The sequence below is a fragment of the Nicotiana tabacum genome, chromosome 12 (assembly GCF_000715075.1).
Source record: "Nicotiana tabacum cultivar K326 chromosome 12, ASM71507v2, whole genome shotgun sequence".
Classification (NCBI taxonomy): domain Eukaryota; kingdom Viridiplantae; phylum Streptophyta; class Magnoliopsida; order Solanales; family Solanaceae; genus Nicotiana; species Nicotiana tabacum.
The window spans coordinates 21,089,417-21,107,514 of NC_134091.1; the positions used below are offsets into that span (position 1 = coordinate 21,089,417).

At 35.6% G+C, this 18,098-nt stretch overlaps 2 protein-coding genes and 1 pseudogene across 5 annotated transcripts; 2 read left to right on the top strand and 1 right to left on the bottom strand.

The window, feature by feature from the left end:
- The first annotated feature begins 468 nt into the window (after positions 1-468).
- LOC107764886 (bet1-like protein At4g14600) lies at positions 469-3,833 on the top strand. Of its 2 annotated transcripts, XM_016583473.2 has the most exons (4): positions 469-659; positions 885-1,008; positions 2,626-2,682; positions 3,364-3,833. In XM_016583473.2, exons 1-4 carry the CDS (start codon positions 601-603, stop codon positions 3,523-3,525), a joined length of 402 nt encoding a protein of 133 aa, XP_016438959.1. In that variant the 5' UTR covers positions 469-600; the 3' UTR covers positions 3,526-3,833. The 2 variants fall into 2 exon arrangements, with proteins under 2 accessions (XP_016438959.1, XP_016438966.1); XM_016583480.2 differs by lacking the exons at positions 2,626-2,682; positions 3,364-3,833 and adding an exon at positions 2,023-2,314.
- Positions 3,834-4,399: 566 nt separating this feature from the next.
- LOC107764870 (protein MRG1-like) lies at positions 4,400-13,955 on the bottom strand. Of its 3 annotated transcripts, XM_016583456.2 has the most exons (11): positions 13,781-13,955; positions 13,516-13,690; positions 11,919-11,972; positions 11,714-11,727; positions 11,115-11,260; positions 10,683-10,723; positions 9,716-9,820; positions 8,334-8,413; positions 7,697-7,866; positions 7,045-7,129; positions 4,400-4,737 (listed from the first exon to the last, which is right to left on the bottom strand). In XM_016583456.2, the coding sequence occupies exons 2-11, from the start codon at positions 13,675-13,677 to the stop codon at positions 4,647-4,649; spliced, it is 948 nt and encodes a 315-aa protein (XP_016438942.1). In that variant the 5' UTR covers positions 13,678-13,690; positions 13,781-13,955; the 3' UTR covers positions 4,400-4,646. The 3 variants fall into 3 exon arrangements, with proteins under 3 accessions (XP_016438942.1, XP_075082315.1, XP_016438948.1); XM_075226214.1 differs by having other exon boundaries at positions 13,516-13,817; XM_016583462.2 differs by lacking the exon at positions 11,919-11,972 and having other exon boundaries at positions 13,516-13,817.
- Positions 13,956-17,287: 3,332 nt separating this feature from the next.
- On the top strand, positions 17,288-17,441 carry LOC142167614 (U2 spliceosomal RNA; annotated as a pseudogene).
- Positions 17,442-18,098: the final 657 nt, after the last annotated feature.

The window sequence follows — 18,098 nt, forward strand, 5'->3', positions numbered from 1 at the left end:
CAAACCAAATGTTAACGATTTCTAAAATTTAAAACAAAAACTAATCTAAATCAAAAACTAAGTCTGTTTACTTAATCGGTTTTTCGTGAAACTGTGAACAGCCCTAAAATTAAGAAGTACTACTAACAAAAGAAAATTGGATGGTATGAGTAATTATTACTAAAAATTCAAGATGTCAAAGGTCAATCTACATTCCCACACACAGCTTCGTCCTACGTGGAATTAAGTCATTGGTTAAAGAAACAAGCAACTCAATAATTAGCTGCTACTATCAACGTGGGATCTATATTCTGCGTGTAGCTCCCATTACCTGGCAAATTAGCGGTCGGCCCTTCACCGTTAGATTCCCTAATCGAACGGTGGACATGCCCTGCCAACGTCATCTTACATCAATGAAAAAGGTAACAGGCTGTGACTCACAGCTACCTTCCTTAACTGAACACAACATTCTACTTCTATTTTAAAATAATTTTAAAAACTGGACGATCTTTGGCAGCACAGAAGTATTTTTCAGTGTGTTAAATTCTCAATCCTTTTTATTGATACTTTAAAGTTTTTGGTGAACCTAGGGTTTCGAGGTTCCTTCAGTTTTTTCTTTCAATGGCTTCTATCTCTCATAGAGGCGGTGATTTCTACGGTGCTGCTTCCCACAGATCCAGGTATCTATGAAAAACGGAAAAAAAAATTATCGTCTTCTTAAATTATAATTTGTTATTGTCTAATTGCTTGCACAATTTGAATTGTGATAGAGAAGTGTTATGTAACAAAAAATTACCAAAAGTATAACCTAATTAGGAGAAAATTAACAGAAATACACTTTTTTGCATTTTTTGGGTTAATTTTTGAGAAATTGAGTTGTTTTCTTTTGTTGTTTGATTGATCAGAGATGGATTGAGTACGAGGCAAGTAGGTGGTTCAGATGAGATACAGGTGCGGATTGATCCGATGCACGGAGACCTAGATAACGAGATTACAGGTCTTCGCAAGCAAGTGAAACAGCTTAGAAATGTATGTTTACCTATCACCTTGTCTGTGGCTCTATATTTTAGTATCTTGTATTTTTTGTTGGAGGATATTTTTTTTGCATAACCGGTGGCGTCTTTAATATGTATGTACATGTCAAATTTGGTGATGTGTTATGTCATGGATCCATTTTAAATAAGGTGATGTGTTGTGTTGGGACACTAATAACAATATTTCTTAGAAAACATTGTGAAACTTGTTAGGCATAGAGGTTGAAGATAGTTGAAGTCTCTTCCATGAACAAACGAAAGTGTAATGACAATACAGCATTCAGGATTCAACTAAACCACACAATGTTGCATTCAGGAATGTTGCTCTCTATCCTTTAATTTAGGATTTTACCTTAGAATTGGGAACGGAAATGTATATTTTACTTTTACCATTAATTTTTCGTATCGTACTGGATTGTTAAAGTTGTTAATCAACCCAAGATTGTCGCTTAGTGGTCAATGAAGTGAGTTCAAACCTTGGAGCTAGGGTTCTAGTCCCCGCAGAGACACAAAAATACTAAGTTATTTATTTCCGTATGCCTAAGCCTTGGCAAGTAGAGTTACCCGATACTTGTGCCAATTGGAGGTAGCAGGTACTCGGTGAAATGGCTGAGGTGTGCACAAGTTGGCCCACACACTCTATTATGAGAAAGATGTTAATTCACTCTTTGGAGTAATCTTAAGCCTAAATCCCTTCTTTTCTGGTCTAAATCAACTTGGCCCAAAAAATATTGATTTCTGAATTTGCGCTCAACATTGAGGTTATATCTTTTACTTCTGCTGATGTAATACGACTTCCCATTTTTCATAGTCGACTGCCAAGTTGGCCCACACACTCTGTTATGAGAAAGATGTTAATTCACTCTTTGGAGTAATCTTAAGCCTAAATCCCTTCTTTTCTGGTCTAAATCAACTTGGCCCAAAAAATATTGATTTCTGAATTTGCGCTCAACATTGAGGTTATATCTTTTACTTCTGCTGATGTAATACGACTTCCCATTTTTCATAGTCGACTGCCAATGTAGTCTTCTTGATCTCCCGGCTATCTGGTGAGTACATTGATGCCTGGACACACGCTAATACCGAAAAGCTGCAAATGGCACCAAAAGACATGGCTAGTGTGATGCTTCTCTGTCTCCAGTTTAAGTTGGATTCGATGTGTGCCTAACTGTTGCTGTCCCGATAAGGTATTAGGAACGATCACTTCTTGACTTGATCTTATTTGAAGAAGGTAAGAAAATTAACCATCTGATTGTCACTTGCATATTTCGGCAGTAGAACAAAGACATCATCTCTCTACCTCCCACTGTCCCCTTTTCTTGTATCTAGCACTGGCACTGATTGTTGACCTCCACATGCAGATGTGTTAATAATTGCAATGTCTTAGATTGAATTTTCAAGCAGCACTAAAGTTTTGTATTTCTAGTTGAACATTTCTTTGGGTGTAAGTCCTGTTGTAGGAGTCCCGGAATATCTTTATACTATATGTTCCTTATAGGTCATCTTTTCCAATGACTCATTTGTTGGCCTTACTTGTTTCATCTTTGTCAGGGTTTCAGATTTTTATTCCTACTTACCCTTTGCTAGTACTTATAAATATTTCATGTTGCAGGTAGCCCAAGAAATTAAGTCTGAAGCAAAATATCAGAATGATTTTATTAACCAACTGGTATGCCATGAACTTTTTCTCCTTTTCTTCCAAGTATATTTGATATTCTGTAAGTCCTTTTTAGTCACTTTTCCATATATTTATATACCTTAACAATCAAGTTTTTGTATATTGGAGCTTGTTTGGTATTTATGTTCGTAACACTGGATAACAATCTAACACTCTCTCTCCCTCTATAGTTGCTGGGAATTGTAATTGTTATTACTGTAAATATTTTGGGAATGACAGTGTACTCGTAGCCTTTGTTTGTCTTACCTACTGCCATGCCAACCTGCCTGAATGTCTCTGTCTCTCTATGCTTTTCTTATAGGTCTTCTAGTGATTTGAAAGATACATCCTTGTTAGATCTAATAATAAGCCCAAACTTGATTCCATTTTTCTCTTTTTTCTTTGTTCTTAAGGGTACTTTGTGCGGGGATATGTTGGACTATACACTGCATATTTTCAACTGATTGTAAATTTGAATGGTGTATTTCTAATAGTTATCCCATTCAGCAAATTGCTGCAATAGATTGCTTCAGGCCGTTAGAAGTAGTAAACTTTCCTAGAGTTAGTGTGGTATTGTTTATAAATGTGTTGGTTGGTCGGTCTATCTGAGATTCTCATGATTATGGAATCATTCTTGTAAGTTATATAACTTCCCTATTTCCTTCAAAGCTCACACTTTTCCCATTATAACAGCAAATGACATTGATCAAAGCTCAAGCAGGGGTGAAGAACAATATGAGACGGTTGAACAGGAGTATCATCCAGGAAGGATCAAACCATGTGATGCATGTTATTCTTTTTGCACTATTTTGCTTTTTTGTGATATATTTGCTGTCCAAGTTTTCACGGAGATAAGGGCGATCTTCTGCGCTGTTTTGCTGTTTTTGGTGCAAGTCTTGATGAAGATGAGAGATACACATCTATTCAAGGCATCATACAAATTGCAATGGTTAATTTTTTGTGATTGGGGACAGCAAGGGTGCAACTGTAGAAACTCCACATATTAGTCTTGTGTAAAGTTTTCTAATCTTTAGAAGCACTGAGGATTGTTATTAGTTTCTGGTTCTCTTTTCACTTTTGTTTTTCTTTTTAATACTTCCTATATGACAAATGACAATGATCATTATGTGCTTATCCTAGGAAAAAATTGATTATTGCCGATGGAAGATGCTCTATACTTCATTTGTTTAAACAGCAGAGCCTGTTTTGGAGAAAATGATGTTCGGCAAACAGTGTATATATTTGATTTTAACTCTTACAAAGTCCACCCTTAATTACAATATTCAATGATTTAATAGAAGGCTAGCATACACATGCTTTTGAATCATTCTGTTGCTTTTTTGCTTGATCAGCAGAGGCTTGCTCCACCTTGCTTAACCTAACTTGATCAATGACTCTTCTAGCCCATTCAATGACTCTTCTTTCGTTGTGTCCAACCATCCCATCTTTATGATAACTTTATGGGCATCATTATCAACCTACGTTCCACTCTAGCAGTCCACATCACAAAAAAGGGAAAAAAATATCATCTTGCAGAAAAAATCTAACGTGCAGCAGCATTAACTTTTTAGTAATAACAGATATGGTAAAAGTAGATAAATTATTTAATATAAGCTTAATACATAATTTACGGACTAAAGGGATGAGCGTAAGATGTCATGCCATGAAATAGGAAATACGTCTTATGTAAAGATAACTCAATGCACCTCAACATTGTCGACACCTATCGCAGAGCAAATTTCTTTCCCATATGTAACACAAGTTAGTTGTACTCAAGTACCTGTTTTCAAGAGAATAGATTTGAACACTGGAATAGCCACTGCACAGGCATTAAGTAGGAAAACATGTGCGAGCTACTATGCAGCAAAATTTACTAGTAACATCCCTAGTAATACAACATAGTTCTGCATCGGAGAACAGAGAATATACATAGTAGGTGCGATATAGAATGTACAATAGAGAAGAAAAGTTCCAACTCAGTTATCCTGTTTCTTGTCAGCCACATCAAAACCTTCCGCAGAATGGTACATGGACAGGAAAAATGCACTTTGATTCTTCTGCAGGAATCTGCAAGGAAGGAAGATTAGTTATTGGCGGGAATGTAACTACATTCAAAATGAGCAACAAACTTCCATTATCAGAAGGCAATTGCAAAATAATAGTTCTTAGTTTAGGAAAGAATTAGACTTGTACTACTGGCTATGGAGTAAGGAGATTTCTGCACAAGATAACATAATAATCATGGTAATCCATTTGATAGCAAGAATAAAGTTACCGAGGGGAGTTTCAGCTAAAGATTGATCTTCCTTCTTTTAAGGGGCATCTACATACTAAGGAGTTTCTTGATTGGATTGATAGAGTTGATAGAATCTTCAATTACATTGAAATCCCGGAGGATAAGAAGGTACAACTGAAAGCCTATAAATTAGAAGGGGAACATTGAATGGTAGGAACAAGGACAAAATATGATGCATAGCCAAGAGAATCATCCTGTTCACCATTGGTCAAAAGATGAAAATGGTTTCTTCTGCTCAGCTATGACCACTATTTGTTGTAGCAGTACCAAAGTAGGAACTATGATTGTGCGTCTGGACTCTGGTAGGGATAGAATCGAAAGTCACTCACAAATTGCCCATCAATCACACTAATTCCTCAATCCTAAATAACAAGTTCTTAAATAACCAACCGGGAAGCTGAACTGAATATTTAGGAGGACATGGAAGATGATTAATCATTTTTTTAATATATAAATGGAAGATGATCAATACTATGAATCTGTGATATCATGGGTTATTCAATGGGGATTCTAAGTATGAATATTAATCCGCCCATATTGATGCCTTGCCTGCTGATGGTAGCCTTGAAGATGAGAAATCGGTATTTAAGGTCTTAATTTACAACCTAATGATTTCAATTAATATGCCTCTACCTTCTTTTTACCGAAAGGGGCTATATGTGTCCCTGTACTATCAAATATTAGTTATATGTACGGTCCATTATACTATTCGACACTATCTACCCCTAGCGTTACCCATTTAAACATATCTACCCCTCCATCTAACGGACCCATTCTTGGTGGACACGTGGCAGCATTTTAAACACCCTAACCCATTTTCTCACTAATACCCAAACCCACCCGAAAAGACCCGAACCGATTTAACACCCCATTACCCGAAACTCGTTTCTAACTCTTTTTTCTCTCAATGGCGGCCTCTTCCTCCACCTGACTATCGATCACTTCAGGATCTCTCTCCTCAGCTGCCTTCTCATCATCTTCTCCTCTTTCCTTGTCTTCATCAACAATATTCTCTTCTTGATCAACCTCTACATCAAACTTTTCTTGATCGTGATCATCGACCTCGTCTTCTCCCTCTTCTTTGTGTTCATCATTCTTCTCTTTAGTCTTGCTCTCCTCTTCTAGATCCTCTTCCTCAGATTTATTCCCTTTTTCATCTACCACTGATTCCTCTTCTGGTTCCTCTCTATGCTTCTCATTAACTGTATCCAATCCCTCAATTACACTAATTCCTCAATCCTAAATAACAAGATCTTAAATAACCTCCCGGGAAGCTGAATTGAATATTTAGAACATGGAAAATGATTAAACATTTTTTTTTTGTATAAATGGAAGATGATCAATACTATGAATCTATGATATCATGAGTTAATTTAATGTGGGTTCTAAGTATGATGATTGATCCTCCCATATTGATGTCTTGCCTGCTGATGATGGCCTTGAAGATGAGAAATTGGTATTTAAAGTCTTAATTTACAAACTAATGATTTCAATTAATAAGCCTCTACCTTCTTTTTGTGAAGAGGTGGCTTTTATTTGGAAGAATTTCTTAGCAAAGAGATCTAACACGGATATGACAATTCTACTAAGAATAGCAACTCAAATGTCCACTTTTGCCATTTGTCTTGAGTTATGTTCAAATCAACTATCCTTGGAACTCCATGAATATAAAGAAGCATCGAGAAAATTACATGGATTCACAATTAATCACAGAAAGCCAAACTAAGGACAAAATTTTATTTTTTCAACCCGAAGAGACTAGACGAGACAGCAAAGGGGGCAAAACAATTTATTATAGTAATGTTTAATTATAATTCATTCTATTAATTCTAAGGTAATACAACTGTAGTTTCCAAGTTATTAGATGGAGTACTCTTTTCTTTTCTTTCCCTTCATAAGTTTTTTATTGACAAGATTAAGTACTTAGTTTAGGTTTAAGGTTGCCATTATATATTCTCCTACGCTCATTATTTTAGGTGGACATACACACTTCTCAAATTCTTTGCAAGTATTCCAACGGGATAAAATCAAGTTAAGAAAATCTGTGTCACCACGTCAGAAACATAAGATATCTAAACCTGAGAAAGTCTTGTAACTTCTGCCTTAACTCTGTTAATGTTTCATCTTCAATACTTGCGTAGAACAGAATCTCTGGCAACTTAACTGCAGATAACAAGAGAAGTGGCTGTTAAGGGTATGTAACGATGTTGGATGTGAAAGTCAAGTTTAAACAAACATTAACTTCACAATCATAAAGTGACATTGAAAGCTCAGAAAAACCATTCACAAGCATCTGTATCACTCACTTAACACATATAATATAATAAGGCTGCAAAAGCTTTTACTACTCTGCGCCTCAGCAACACTGAATTTTGATGCAAAAAGTCTAAAAAAAATTATTTTACACCTTGACATAGGATTTAGTCTTCATTACTTATGGCTTCAGTATAGCCAAATAATTAATCTACAAATATTCATGGCTACTTCATGTAATTTACTACACAAGGTATTAGATTAAAGCAGAAGGTTTCCTTGACCTCAGAAACTGGATGATTGTTGTATAGCCAGATGGAACAAAGTCAGCAAACACAAAATTTTAGCTCATTCCACACCCACAAATGAGGACTTTGAAGTCAACGAATATAGGTAGCTAAGTTTCAAACATAAACACGAAGCTAAACTGTCACATGAAACATCAACTGCTTGAGAATTTGATAAAAATGCACATACCAAAAAGCCGTAATAAATGCTCAGCTCCATATATAGAGGAAGGAGCGGCATCATCTCTAATTGATTCTTGGTATTGTTCCCGCTCGTTCTTGTAAAGGAGCATAGCAGGCAGTGCTTTGTCGAAGTAGCATTGCAAACCACTAAGAATCTCTCCAACAGAATCAGATATCCTTCACCCAAGATCAATTAAGGTAAATTCAATTTACTAGTTATTAAGCTTGTAATAGTGATGAACAGAACCATTGTTACTCAATAGATCAATATATTAAAACTCCATAAGAATTATCAGATTCTTGCATCTTCAGAAGATAAATGAAAGATATGAAGCTGATAACGCAAGGTATATCTGCAATATATTCCTAAGAGTTCGGTATCAACAAAAATCAACTAGGGATAAGTTTGCAGTCCAACTCACAGATCGACTAAGAAGATTCTTTGCAACAGCGAAAGCATTTTTATTGATAACAATCAAGTTAAAAGAACAATACATAAAACAGTGGCCCTTTTTCTACTATTATTATCAACAGGATAGAGATTCTAAAAGGGTAAAATATAATGAAATTAAAGGAAATAGCATAGACAACATATCAATTAGTTAGAGAAACATTCAAGTTGACGTAAATGATAGAGAGCTTACACTCCATCCTTTTTCAGCCGATAGTCATGATACTTCTTTAGTATTTCATCTACATTTGGAGAACGTGGAAGTTTGACGAGCTGCAAAATTATATTCCCTCAACTCAATCAACTTAAGAGGATAGAGACATGTTAATTGTCCCCCCCACCGCACCCCACAAAAAAAGGAAGAACCAGACACATCAGATTCACAAAATTTGAACAGAAAAGAAAGCACTGTATATGTTATTCACGAAGTGAAGTCAAGTAGGTTAATAGCATCTTCTTTTAGGTTTCAGTAATATTTGTTTTTAGAATAAGACATCCTTTTCACCAGAATGAGAGTTCTGAGAAGGATCAAATAGGATATTTCTCCTTCTCCTGGTCATGTCAACTAAGTTAAATATCTAACTATTTCAGTATAAACTTAGATGAAGTGCTCAGATTTATGTTGCAGTCCTACAAAAACTCTTTTGATAACGTCAATTACACGTCAACTATCTCATTCAGCCCCAACTTGCAAGAATAAAAGAGGTGACAATGGAAATAAATGCTAGCAGTGCAGTCATATCAAAAACATTGTTATTCACATTTATATGTATAATTAATCCTTTAGCCACAGCGTATCAGTTGAATCACAATGAAGTTGGGAAAAGTTTGTTTAATGACCATCTGCCACTTTCATTCCACAAGACATGACCTACTTTGACTAACATACACTGTGACTAAGATGTTTGAATAAGTCATTACACACTTTGAAATAGGGAGATGTTCAGAATTTTAATTATATGAAAGTAGAGTTCTAACTAAAGAGGTTTCACGTCAATTCTGAAGTAACAAAGTAGAATCAATCTATTACTTGTATTGTTGGAGAGAGAAAAACGATCATCAAATTAGCTTGAATCATTGGAGGGAGAATTAAATTTAGCATTTATTGAAAGAGATCAGGTGTTTTGCATGAACAAAAAGAAAGTAACTCAAAGTCGCAAAGTATTTTGGAGATAAGAGGGTGTAATCACTAATCCCTCTTTGTTCATGGACAGTGATTCAACATTCATTTTCACATCAAGCAATTCATTGGAGATTAAGAAAGCGATGTACACCTTCGTCTAGATTATGAATTGACTCAAGGCCCACAACAAAGGAAAATTACATATGAGTTTAATAAACAGCAGTTCATAGAGTAAACCCCAAATGCTCGATGTTCTAACTTAAAAAAAGAAGGAAAGAAAGAACTCCCAGTCTACACCAAACTAATTACAAGTACAAAGAAACAAAAGAGAGTAGGATTGAGAATATGGAGATATTTCAAGGAAAAGTAATCAAGCAAACATGGCATAGCAAATATCCTGTCAACAAATTTAGGAGACAGCTAAGAAGTTGGAGCATTTAGCATGTCTTTACCTTGCCCAAGTGGTTGACAAATTCACAATCATCAATCAGCTGTTTCTTTAATTGTGGTGGTATTTGGATATTGACAAGCTTTTCTGGAGGAGGAGCATACTTGTCCTGGAAAACAACAAGATTATAATCTAAATGAACATCTAAATTGATAAAGAAAATACAACAAAGAGACCTATCGGGATAAAGGAAACCAAAGCTAAACAAACTCTTGCTTTTATAAAATGAAACAAGAATTACTTGCAAACCAGCATTATACAACCAAGTGTCGTTGACCAAGGAAATTTTGATAGCACGGAAGTAATGGGGATCAAGAAAAACGAGGCCTTCCTTCAAGAGATTACTCAATCCATAATCATTTAAAGATGACCTTTGAGAATTTATCAATACATGAAGTAACTAATTAGCTTCTAAACCATGTAATCTTTATCATTAGCTACCCATCTCCGCAAAGTTGCATCATTTCATTTGAGATCAACAACAAAACAATGCTTTTTAAAAATATTTAATTGCATTCAAATTTTTAATATAGATCTTCATCCAATGATATCAACTATGGCCAATTGGAGCCACAGACACCGAATAACCTTAACTTACTGGGTCCTAGTGTAGCAATCAATGCGAATGTGCTGCTCCCAAACAGCATTAAGTGTGACTAAAATATCAGATGTGACATCCTTTTCAATATGTAAGTTTAACTTTCATTTTTTTAATCAGATACAAACAAGTAAGAGTATAACTTCTAAGTCGATTATTAAGAAGTGTTAAAAGACTAGACAAGATAAATGAACATTTTTTCACAGAAAAAGTATAGTTAAAAAGGACTCTCGCTTCATTATTGCAACCTTCATTTGTGTTAGGCAATAGAATGTCAGTACTACAGTGGAAAAGAAACCTGAATAGAGATACAGAAAGAAAAATAAGCATCTGATCCTTAGAACAGAAAAGGCAAACTAGACCAGAAATGTACCTTCTGCGGAACATCACTCTTTCGCTTTCTGCCTCTTCCCCCTGTAATCAATCGAAAACTGAATGCATTCAAGTAATTCTAAAGTTCATTCCCGTGTTAAGAAGGAAATAGATAACCATTTAAGAAGCATGAGGAAAAATAAGATAACAGCAGAAAAAAGCATGTATTCCTGGAAAATCCCATCAAGCACATCATAATAGGGAATATTTCAAACCACAGGTGGTTAAACATGTGCAAATGAATTAACACCTGGAGAATGAAAAGAATGCTTTTGTCAACCTAAAGAATCTATTTTTCTTCAAAACCCAACAGGTGGGCTCTTCTAATCGCACAAAAAATGAAGTAACTTAACATGTCCGCCACGAAAAGAGGAGGGGAGGGGTAGAAAAGAATCACCCTATAGCTAATTCAGTAGAGTACAAGTGATCTAACCTGTATAGCCTTTTGTTTTCATTTGTGATCCACGTCCACCCTTTGAACTCTTATCTGTATCCTGTTTTTTCTTAAGCTCCTGCTGCTTCTGAATATTCTCTTCTGTGAGTTTCATCAGTCGATCTATGCCCACCCATTCATCCCAGCTGTTAAAAAGTGAAAGAGAAATAAAGATATATGTGTTCCTTGAGAAATGCATAGAAAGTAAATCAAATAAACCAATCTATGGGTGACCAAGTAATAAACCAAGATTTCTACTTGCAGTCACCAATACCAAACCAATAATCAGACAGCATTGACCTAGAATACAGGCTAGAAGCATACAAAAAATTCTGATTTCAGTAAACTTATTTAAGAAAGGAGGGAACATTAGAAGCAGGTCAACAGTTTATAAAGAATGAACCTGAGTCAGTTGAATGGAAGGTGAACTAGAATGAGGGGAGGTTTTAGACTACGCAATTGACTTTAAAGAACCATATGTTATGGAACTTATCAGATAATCAAATGCACGTCAATTTGAAAATTCGCCGCCAGCAAGAATTTTATTTAGAACAAATTAAACTTCTGCTTGAGGAAAAACTTGACAATGATGTACTCACTTTTTGTTCCAACCCTGAAAAAGGAAAAAGAAGCATGGTTATAGCACATATCTAACAATCACCTTCTTTCACTCCCATGCAACGCATTCATATCCATGAGGAAGTACTCTCTACCAACTAAACAGAAGATGGATGACAACAATGTTTTACTGTAAAATAAATGGAGCTTTTAAAAAGTTATAGAGTTAGGGAAACTGATACTTACAAGATAATGAACAAAATATCTCCACTCCCTCATTTGAAACTCAGCTTTTTGAATCTTCCCACCCAAAAAAAGAAAAATTAAAATGCAGTAGATGAGTACAAAATTCATGGTTAAAATGGCATTAACCATAAGATCAACTAATCTAACTGGTAAAACAAATTATTATAGACTGGAATTTAAACCACGAAGAAACAAAAATCATCTGGAAAGGTTAAATTTTGATACCAGCAATGTGGTTCATGAACCAAACCCCTTCTCAGTCCACGTGATCAACGACTTATCCTATAAATAAATAAGTGTCTACTTCACAAGTATATTTTATTTTCTCACCAATTTTCTCTTTGCTACAATATAATTTATGGTGTCATTTGATCTAAAGAGTTGTATGATATTAGGCAATTTTCTTCAAGGGACGAGTCCATAGGGTACAAAAGAGTCAAAATTGATTCTGAAATAAATGATTCAAGATGCAGATGACAAGAGGTTGTTGACGTAGCAGATTGATGCAAAACTGGATTCAGCAATTTTTAAAATATCAAATTACCTTTCCAACACATCCACAAAATGAGTGTTGCAGAGATGTGGATGTCAAGATGGCGTGCTGCCATACAAGGCTAGACAAACACATTTGTGATTTAAGGTTCAAGTAGCACACATCAAGGATAAAATGAGACGAGGTCGCTTGAGATTTGTTCGGTCATGTCCTACGTCGACCGCCAGATGCACCGGTCTTAGTGGAGGTGTTATAACGGGGGGGACGAGATAGCCCTAAAATCACCCGGAAAAAAGTTGTTTCGAAGGACCTACAATCTCTTGGGATCCAATAGAATAAAAAGATCTATATGAGCAATACCTAGTAGTTGAGAATATGTTCTAATCATGTTATCACTTTTACCTTACATCCTATGCTTTCTAGAGATTTTGAACTCTAAGGGGTTGTTTGGTTGGGAAACAAGTTGTCCCGTGATTAATTATCCCAGAATTAGTAATCCACCCTTCCATGGGGATAAAAAAAATACTATGATCCCATGGGATTAGTTATACCACGATTTTATCCCAACCAAACGTAGGATAAACTCATCTCAAATTTAATCCCAGGATTAATTATCCCTTATCTCTCGTACCAAACGAGCCCTAAGGGTCTATTGGTATATCTTCCTTAATCATATCCCATGTGATCTTCTATCTCTCTCTTGTAACCTTATATTTATATCTTATAATCTTATACCTTATAAAGCCTTCTCACAATCCCACTCAATCAAATTTCTTATTTAAATCATTAGTTGAAAAAAAGAAGGGGAGTCTTGGCGTGACCGGTAAAATTGATGCCATGTGACTAGGAGGTCACGGGTTCGAGCAGTGAAAATGTAGGGTAAGACTGCGTACAATAAATACTTGTGGTACGGCCCTTCTCCGACCTCGTGCACAGCGGGAGCTTAGTGCACCGGGCTGCCCTCTTTAGTTGAAAAAATAACAATCTACCCTTAGATAGGAACAAAATTAAAAACATACAAGTCAAAACAAAATCCATGTTTATTTTATTTTTACCCAAATGCAAAAATTGCTCAAAGTAAGAAAAGGTAGGAGGAGTGTGTACCTTAGCTTCATAAAGTTGTTGGCTATGAAAGGCGAGTACTTTTTCACCTTCTTGAAAACGACTGGAGTCAACCACGTCAATGTCAGTATCATGAGTGGTGCCACCAACTTCATCAGAGATGGTTGTGGAATTGTCCGATACCCCAGCATTTGAGCTCCCCATTTTCTTTGATTTTCTGTAGAATAATAGTGCCAATGAATCAAAAGGGTTTATTGTAAATAAGAAGCTCAACCGATCAATTTGTATAAAGAGTTGAGGTTCTTACCCGCTTCTTTTAGTTGTGGGTTATCAGAAATCTAGAAAGGGCGGGAGGGAGGGAAGGGAAGGAGGGAGAGGAAGTTTACGGGTCGGGTCGGGTAGCGGAGGAGATGATGATATGATGTGGCGGCACTCTGATAACTGATACCTGAAATCCCACTTTATTCTTGTAACGTGTAGCTGGCCAATTACTGTAGGAGGAGGTCATTTTGTTTGAGTGTAAAATTCTTTTTAAGAAATTTAGGAAGGGAAAGGGAGCAAAGGTAAAAGTAGTGTGGTAAATTTGAACATTGCATGCCCCTAACTCCAAAGTGGAATCTAGGATTTAAACTCTATTGGTTCAGTTTTTAAGATTTTTAGCATTGAACTTGTTATATTTTTAAAGTTATAGATTTATATATACTTATTTTTTGTAATTTTCATGAACTTTTGCACATAACTTATTGTTCCACGTCGAAAATTATAGATTCAATTGAACCCGTCACTACACCACATCCGCTCCTCCCAAACCTAATTGATGAATATAAAGTTAATTTTTTTTTAGTTTCGCGTTTTTGGTTAGATGGAGATATTTGGTTTTGAGTATCGGTAAATATTTATTCATTTTCCGAATTTATACTAAATCATACTAATTTATTATTGTTAAATTATAATTAAGGTAAGAATGTGTATTAATTTACTTTATGACTAATAAAAGTTTATCGCCGGAAAATATGTAAAATGTGTTAATTGGATATGTGTAAGTATTGTGTGTTTTACCTTTGATTTTCGAATTGTAAATTAAAATCAACTTTTTCTTCAAGAAAAATATAAGTAATTTTTGCTTGTATTGATAGTAAATATATTACGTATTTATATATACCCATATATAAACTTTTGGTCAAATATCTAGGCGGCCCCTTAAAGTTGGCTCCAATTTTCATTTTGACACCTCAATCAAGCTCAATAAAAGTGTACCAACCAAATACCTATTGAACACTTCAACTTTAATAAAAGTGTACCGATTAAACACAAATTTAAAGTTGACTCCAAATTCTATTTTGACACCTCAACCAAGCTCAATACCTATTGAACACTTCAACTTCAATAAAAATGTACATGTCAGCAAGACAAAAAAATCAAATTTGAAGAGAGAAAAAAAAAAGAAGAAAAAAGGCCCACCACAACCCCTTCGTTGCCCCCTACCTACCATCATCCCCAATTCCTCACCGACCTGATCATCGTCCCCAATTCCTCACCAGCCTAATTCCCTAGCTGATCGTTGAACCCCTTCTTCGTTTTCTCCAAATAACAAGTAGAACCACACACAATCACCAATCTGAGCAAACAACAACCAATTGAAATAAAGATATTCGTAAATTCGAACATAAATCAGTGATTAAATTCAAAAAAAATAGGTACGAATTCAAGGAAGTCAAGTCGTCTTTCTCGTAATGAAGGCTCCGAAAAATTTGAACCAAAACCCAATTCGAACCACCTTAAAATGCACTCAAAAATTAGATTCAGATTTTTAAAAATATTTTCAACAAGAATCTATAACATCCAATTGATTTTTAGTCAAAGTTTTAGATTTTTTTTTTTAATTCAAGCTCGAAACTCCTTTAATGAAGGTCAAATTTTCTCCTCAAATTAATTCTCTTGCATCAAACAGTTTCGGCCAACAAATTCCAACTCAAATAAAATTAGAACTCCAAATTTATTCCCTAAATTTCAAAATCGAGATAGACAGTAATAGTCTATGGTTGACCCCACGAAGTTAGAGTTCAAAATTTTGATTAAACTTAGATTGGAATATTACTACAGTAGAGTAAGATTCTCAGCAATGGAGAGGCTTCTGAGTTTAGGTGGTTTGGCAGTGATAGACCGGTAGGGATAAAATTTGGTGTCAAAGCCCGTGGTTATGGTGGAGTCGTTCTAGAGATGATGGTGGCAAAAAAATAAGATTAAGGAGAGAAGAGAAAAAAATTAAAATTAAGGAGTATTTTCTTTGCTTTTTCTTTCCACGCTCTCAAAAGAGCATGTAATTACAGACACTATGTCATGTCAGCATATGCGTTCAATAGGTACATTTTTATTGAAGTTAAAGTGTTCAATATATATTAATCATAGTTAAAGTATTAAAATGAAAACTGAAACCAACTTTAAGGGGCCGCTTACATATTTGGCCTAAAGTTTTCTTCCGCAAGTATTTATATTGGGGTATAGCTTTTGTCGAAAGTAATATGTATACCTTTATTTTACAATCAACGTCTAGCTTTAATGTCAATAACCTTAGATGGACATAAAGGGAAAAATGAAAACTTGTAACTTGTTGCAAGTAAAAGTTAGCAGTAGTTTTTTCGAAAATTGGTGCATGTAATTGTAATCCTTCAACTATAATGATCATTTACTTGACCAGCAAGACAAACAAACTAAATTATGTACTAATTAATTGTAACTATATATATTCATATCTGGCTAGTTCCCGCATAATATTCCAAACACCCTTTTAAGAAATTTAACATCACGTACTCATGTTACCTTCGACACCTGAGGAGGGGGAAAAGTAAGGATGGCAGAAATAATTTCTTACTCCATAAGGAATGATACAAGACTATCTAAAATTAAAGGAATAAACAAAAGAATCAAAGAACCGTGTAAGCTAAATGACTACATATGTAACCAGGGGCGTATGCCGCTCTATAACACCGGGTTCAATTGAACCCATAACTTTCGACATGAAGTATAAATTTATATACAAAAAATCACTAAAATCGCAATAAATTATAAATATGAACTCATAACTTTAAGGATATAAGTTCAGTGGTAAGAATCCCAAAGATTGAACCCATAAAGTTTAAATCTTGGATCCACTTTCTTTGGCCAGATCTTCCAAAACAATTACAGTTCACTGCGCCGGCTCCTTTAAAGGGTATGTAACAATATTTGAGTCCCACCACAATGTATTGGAATATACTATAATGCCTAGTGCCCTGCATCAGGACTTGGACCAGAGTTGTTGATTTCCTCCATAGGTAGTTCACTTTCAAGCTGCAACTCTTGATTCAATGTCCTATTATCCGCCTCAGCAGCAGAACGAAGAGAGCGAGCTTCGTAATTCTTGACAAGTAAAGAACTACAAAGTAGAAGAAAAATGATGAACAATTCTGATGATGAAGTGAGACGACTTCCTCCTCTAGCCATTGTGTTTGATTGTATTACAGTTGCTTATAAAATAGCTAATTAGAAAGCGAGCCACATATTAATTAGGAGTAGTATATACCTATATATAGCCACGTACTGCTTGGAATATTAGGTTGGCAATTTGACTTGACCAAGTTCATGAGGTAGATCGAGGAAGTCCTATTCAAACATTTGGGACGTGAAAGAGAACTCAGAATATGCCGCCACAATATTTAAAGTTCTTTTAAATGGAAACGACAGAGAATTTTAAATTTTTTTTATATTGGAGTTGGGTTGGCAAATTATCGAATCAACAGAATACATACTAATATACAAGTTATAACTACTACTCGACCTTTCTCGGCCTTTGGCTAAGATCAAATATAGTATTTGTTCTTATCAGTTTATTATTTGATATGTGGGAGAGTCCGTTAAGGTAGCTTGCTATCTGGGCTCTCGAGCGTCGCCTATGCGTTGCACTACAGCATGGGCCTAGCGCACCCCACCTAAAGAAAAAAAAAATTACTACTCGATCCAATAGACACTTTTGGACTTGCTCCGCGAAGTTGCTTGTTGTATAAAGGTAAAACCGAGTCCACTGAATATCCCGATTTTCTGGTGAGAAAAACGGAGTAGGAACGCGACCGTAACGAATCGGAGTCAGAGTGAGAAGCCCCTTGTATCGGGGCTCGGGCAAAACACCTGCCCTCGGGGGTATCAGGGCCATATCCTCCGGGTCCGGTTCGAGGATCAAGACTTCGGAGAGCATTGCCAAACATCTGCACACGACTAATAAAGGGTCGAGATGTCCGTGCCCAACCGGATATCACAGCGTAAATCTCGGCAGAAATTCAGTGATTAGCGCAACAAAAGATTTTTACCTTTCTTAGAATGGTACTTAGGGTAAAACTCCCCTACTATATAAAGGGGGAAGCTTATTATTCATGAGATACATTTTAACACGCATACCAAAGTAATTTATTTCAATTCTCTTTGTCATTCAAAGTTCTTATTTTTGTTCTTAAGTTCTTCATAAGTGCAAGCTTGGAATCGAGAGCAGGTTCCTCATTGAGCCATCAACCAAGCTCGGAATCACTCTTATCATTAGTTTGGCCATTTATTACGTCTTTCATTTGCTTAATCTAACGTCATTAATCACTCGT

Bases quoted from the DNA above. Each gene is read 5' to 3' on its own strand.
- LOC107764870 (XM_016583456.2), bottom strand. From the start codon at position 13,677: ATGGGGAGCTCAAATGCTGGGGTATCGGACAATTCCACAACCATCTCT. The intron at 10,724-11,114 runs GTTAGATCACTT...GATTGATTACAG, and splicing joins GAAAACAAAAGGCTATACAG to GGGGAAGAGGCAGAAAGCGA. The intron at 9,821-10,682 runs GTACATTTCTGG...GTTGTTTTCCAG, and splicing joins AGAGTGATGTTCCGCAGAAG to GACAAGTATGCTCCTCCTCC.
- LOC107764886 (XM_016583473.2), top strand. From the start codon at position 601: ATGGCTTCTATCTCTCATAGAGGCGGTGATTTCTACGGTGCTGCTTCC. The intron at 660-884 runs GTATCTATGAAA...TTGATTGATCAG, and splicing joins GCTGCTTCCCACAGATCCAG to AGATGGATTGAGTACGAGGC. The intron at 1,009-2,625 runs GTATGTTTACCT...TTCATGTTGCAG, and splicing joins AAGTGAAACAGCTTAGAAAT to GTAGCCCAAGAAATTAAGTC.